Source organism: Diaphorina citri, unplaced genomic scaffold, assembly GCF_000475195.1.
Source record: "Diaphorina citri unplaced genomic scaffold, Diaci psyllid genome assembly version 1.1 scaffold4064, whole genome shotgun sequence".
NCBI classification, from domain to species: Eukaryota; Metazoa; Arthropoda; class Insecta; order Hemiptera; family Psyllidae; genus Diaphorina; species Diaphorina citri.
The window spans coordinates 2,539-7,919 of NW_007381463.1; the positions used below are offsets into that span (position 1 = coordinate 2,539).

Below are 5,381 nucleotides of genomic sequence, written 5' to 3' on the forward strand. Positions count from 1 at the left end.
ATGTGTCGCTCCGCCTCCACGTCTCTCTCACTCTCTCCCTCTCTCTCTCTCTCTCTCTCTCTCTCTCTCTCTCTCTCTCTCTCTCTCGCTCTAACAAACTAGGTTAAAGGTAGGTAGGTATAGAAACGACCTCATTTCAATAATCTGGCAGTCAAAGGTCCGCAAGAGTAAAGATAGCACCTAGCTAGAATAGAATAGAATAGAACATAGGGGCATAGAATAGAATAGAATAGAACACAGGGGCATAGAATAGAATAGAATAGAATACCTAGAGAATAGAATAGAATATAAATATCGGTGTGACTCTATAATTATGTAAAATATAGACATAAGAGCAGGGCTGTATTTAGGAAAGGGCATGGGGCCCGCCCCCGCGGGCTTATATGTATTGTACTCAAAATTCAGAATGGCTGGCTTTCTCATAGCCAATCCTCCTCTCTTCTATTTCGGGTTGATAAGACCTGCGATGTTACAGTTCCCTGTATCAAAACTCTTTTTTTTTCTTTTAAACGTCTTTTTTTTCTTCTTTTAAAGAAAGAAAAGAGGAGGAGAAGAAGAAGAAGAAGAAGAAGAAGAAGAAGAAGAAGAAGAAGAAAAAAAAAGGAAAAAAGATAGCTCATATGGTAACGGTAAGGCCCTCAGGCACCAGAATATTATCATGACAAATGAGACTTGGATTCATTTTCCTTCGTACTTCCTATTCAGAATGAAATTGACTCACGAGCAAAATGTTCCTATTTTTCAGCGTCAAATTTGATGCTTTCCTCTTCACGCCCAGACTGACATTGAAAGAAAAATCAGTGGTTGGGTGGAAGTGCTCCTGTCAGTTAAAGCAAAATAATAATAAAATCAATTTAAATACAATGTAATTATTATTATTATTTATCATTATTATTATTATTATTATCCAAAAATGTTCCTATTTTTCAGCGTCAAATTTGATGCTTTCCTCTTCACGCCCAGACCGACATTGAAAGAAAAATCAGTGGTTGGGTGGAAGTGTTCCTGTCAGTTAAAGCAAAATAATAATAAAATCAATTTAAATAATAATTATTATGCTTTGTTATTTCTCGTGGTAAATGTGTAGGTAGTTGGCCAAATTCGGAAAAAAAATCAAGGATTTTTTTTTGTAGGTATTCTAAAGCGATCCTTTCTTATTAGCGGGAGAGGATACTTCGTAAGAACTATTAGGGTATTGTACGGAAATTTAACAAGAAGCCCTACTTATTAGCGTGCATTTAAGGCTAAGGCAGTTAAAGCGCTTTAAAGGGGGAAAAAAAGGTTAAGGCACACTGGCACATTATCTTTCAATATATTACCTATAGTTTACCTAATTTTTAACACCCTGGCCTCTTATCAGTACGAATACATCATCAGATTTCGACCTCTTTGGCACGAATCATAAATCTTATCTATCTGTTACTTTTCCCCCATTAAAGCATGGGAAAAATATCGAAGGAGATGGATTTTATCTTTACTTTTTCCCTCCGCTAAAAGTCAAGTAAGGAAAAATATGGGAGGGAACGCTATAAAAATGCAAATAAATAATAATCAGACGATTTTTTACTTTCTATTACTACAGTATAGCGAGCTGTACAAGTTTCGAGTTTCGAGTGCTTCATTCCACTCTTTCTCTCTCTCCCTCTCTCTCTCCCTCTCTCTCTCCCTCTCTCTCTCTCTCTTTCTTTCTTCTTTCCCTTGATGCATATCTGGTGGTAGAAAGTTTAGCCGATTTAATATTGAGTATTAGATCGTTTCCAGGGACGGCAATGTACATATTATCACTTATTAGGTACATGGGTACGAGACATTAATCACTGATTAGGTATAATTTTATTGTTATTGTGTATCTTTTTAATTATTGATCTCACTCTCTATAATTATGTAAGTAGGTATGTACATATTATCACTTATTAGGTACATGGGTACGAGACATTAATCACTGATTAGGTATAATTTTATTGTTATTGTGTATCTTTTTACTGGTAGCCTAGTTAATTTGTTGCCTGTTTACCCTTTGATTTATTTTTTCTGTTATTTAAACTTGTTTGTTGCTTGTGTAATTTCTGGACACGAAAATATAATATTCTTTCCCTTACCATATTTCTGTACTTCCTCTCTCTCTCTCTCTTTCTTTCTTCTTTCCCTTACCATATATCTGTACTTCCTCTCTCTCTCTCTCTTTCTTTCTTCTTTCCCTTACCATATATCTGTACTTCCTCTCTCTCTATCTCTCTCTTTCTTCTTTCCCTTACCATATATCTGTACTTCCTCTCTCTCTCTATCTCTCTCTTTCTTCTTTCCCTTACCATATTTCTGTACTTCCTCTCTCTCTATCTCTCTCTTTCTTCTTTCCCTTACCATATTTCTGTACTTCCTCTCTCTCTATCTCTCTCTTTCTTCTTTCCCTTACCATATATCTGTACTTCCTCTCTCTCTCTATCTCTCTCTCCCTCTCTCTCTTTCTTTCTTCTTTCCCTTACCATATTTCTGTACTTCCTCTCTCTCTCTCTCTCTCTCTCTTCTTTCCGGAAGTCTTTTCTTTATCTTGAGTACGGCTTGTGCCGACAGAGTTTCTTATTTTCACTCGTGGTGAATTACAAATAGTACAACTAAAGAATATGTACATGTTATATTAATTACATGCCTTATTGAGATTGAGACTAATCCTCAATTTGTTAGGAATCAATAATACTGTCTAATCAGTTTACACGCATTGACTGTCTCACAAGCTCTAATATTTACAAACCAAAGTGAGAGGTCAAACTATGAAGACTAATAAGAGGAACTAAAATAATACCAGTCTTTCTTTTGCCTTTGATATGGTTATTGACATAACACATATTTTGAGATCCATGTTAATAAGTCTCTAAACTTATTTCTAATGTGCTATCTTGTTTATTATAGCTAATGTTAAACATCGTCTAATGTTTTCTCGTGCTATTTCTGCGGCCTTTCGCACCGGACGGCTAGCATCACTAACTCGAGCACTGTTTTCTTCTTCAGCTATCTGAACATTTGGTTGCAAGGCTGGAGATTTTTCCAAGTCTTTGATCTGGTTATTTTCTGGTTGTAACAGAATTGTTCTTTGTGAGGCCGCGGACTCTGTTGAGTCTCTAGATTGGACACTAATGTTATTTTCTAGTTCCTCAGATATCTCAAGCGGGTAGAGAAGAGATATCGAGCGGGTAATAATACTTCCATTAGCCATTCGAACTTCTTTCTTCTTTCCCTTACCATATATCTGTACTTCTTCTCTCTCTCTATCTCTTTCTTTCTTCTTTCCCTTACCATATATCTGTACTTCCTTTTTACTACGACTTTGCACACTCAGCTATATTCAAATCAAAACGCTTTTGGAATGATAGCTTGAGGTGTTACCACCAAAGAAGTCTTGATCGTCTTTGGTTTCATGCAACCAAAAGTGTATACAGTCAAATCTATTTGATCGTCTGGATTATCGTCCACAAGCGCTAAATGTTGTGCAACAGAGTTTGTGACATAACTTCTTTGACTTCCAGTATCAAAGAGGATACGAACCTTCTTTTCTCCCTTTGTCGTTACTGCGCAGGCAACTGCTGTAGGGAGAATCGTCTCATGTCATGCTGTGGCAAGCGTGCTACTAGATGTTTTGCTTGGTTTAAATTGGCTTGGGCAAATACTCCTGTTGTGATCTCCATTGACATTGCAATGGTAACATCTGCGTTTGTAAGTACACTTATCCGACAAGTGGTCGCTTCGCAAGCATACAAAGCACAACCTTTCTTTGAGTAGAATACGTTTCCTGGCATCAATGGTTGATACTTCTTTGCAAGCGTCGTTGTAATGATCACCCTTGCAGTAAATACATTCAAGCTTCCTCTTCTTTGAAGCTGGTCTAGGTGATGGCTGTCTATCACGGCGCTTATTTGACAAAGCATAAGTGCTGGATTTCACCCGACCCAAAGAAGACTTTCGAGGATTGTCAGGTTTCCTGCGAAACTGACCCTTATTTCCACTACTTGGTCTTGGTTTCCCAACAGTGGTAAGTAGACTTTCGGTGGTGAAACTTTCAATCAGTTGACTTGATCCAACCTTTGCTTGGGTCATGGCGAATGATGTTTCTCTGGCAGAAACGATTTTTTCCAGAGTCTCTCTCAAAGTTTTTACGCTGTGGCCACTGGACTCCATATCCATACGCAGTTCATATATGATTTCTTGAGGAAATTTTTCCATCACTGTAGTTCTTAACTGATTATGATTTATATCTTCTCCCAGAGTCTCAAGGGTTCGCATATGGCGCTCCACGGTATCCAGAGCGCGTCGAAGGTCTGTTGTAGTGTTCACCGCAACTGGAATCCTGTTCAACGCAGCATAGTGAGCATCTATAATCAGATTGGGTTTCCCAAACCTGTCCTTGAGTTTCTGGACTGCCAACTTGTAGTTTGCATTTGTAAGTTCCAGACCTTCGATTGCCTGTTTTGCATCCTCCTCCACTGACCCAACAAGATATGCCAGTTTATCGACTTCTAAAATATCTGTGCGTCGATCCACAACGGATGTAAAGCGGTCCCAAAATTCCGTCCATTTTAGGATGTCACCATTAAAAACTGGCAACTGAAGTTTGGGAAGATTGCCCCCTGAGGAAGCGTGTGGTAACGCTGGAGCTGGTTGTATGAGAGATGGAGATTCCTTGGGTTTCATGTAAATGTCCAGTTCAACTAGGAGATCCTCGGCTGTAATCTGAAGATTATTGGCTTCATCCAATACGTTCTTAGCTTCATCGCCCAGCTCCTCATTTGAAGTAAGAAATTCCTTGACTTCTCGAACAACACGGTCATTGGAATTTCTTAATTTCTGTACTTTGATTTGAGATTGAACTGAGTCTACTTGCGAACTGTCTGCTAGAGCTTCCTTCAAAGTAGCACAGCTGGAAACACATTCCTGAAGATGTTCCACCAACTTCTGTATGCGTCTCACGGAAGCATCCATGACACGTAGTATGAAGTGTCACTAAATGTCACTAATTTTAAATGTTCTTTGATTTATATTATTATTTACTTTGAAAAAAATGGTTTATATTGCCTGAAACAAAGAGAAGGAAGGGATGGCTTGCGTAGCCCTAAATAGATGGAGGAGTTGGGCACTCGGTATCCTGAGTGTGTATCGGCACTCGGTATCCCGCAGTGTGTTATAGCACTCGGTATCCCGATGTGTATCGGCACTCGTATGCCCGCAGTGTGTATCGGCACGTCGGTATCCGCGCAGTGTGTATCGGAACGGTATCGCTCGGTACTTCCTGCAGCGCCGAGGCCCTCCTGAGACCCGTGCCAACATTCCCCTTCCAACCTACCTTGGCAGACCCGGTATCCGGATTTACGGTATGAGCCCGTGCCCAGGGC

General features: G+C 39.3%; 1 protein-coding gene across 1 annotated transcript; it reads right to left on the reverse strand.

Annotated features, from left to right (window-relative positions):
• Window positions 1-3,600: 3,600 nt before the first annotated feature.
• LOC103520789 lies at window positions 3,601-4,971 on the reverse strand. The gene has a single exon (XM_008485889.1). The coding sequence runs from the start codon at window positions 4,969-4,971 to the stop codon at window positions 3,601-3,603; it is 1,371 nt and encodes a 456-aa protein (XP_008484111.1).
• Window positions 4,972-5,381: the final 410 nt, after the last annotated feature.

What these genes read in the sequence shown, in the direction of transcription:
- LOC103520789 (XM_008485889.1), bottom strand. Translation starts at nt 4,971, where the DNA reads ATGGATGCTTCCGTGAGACGCATACAGAAGTTGGTGGAACATCTTCAG.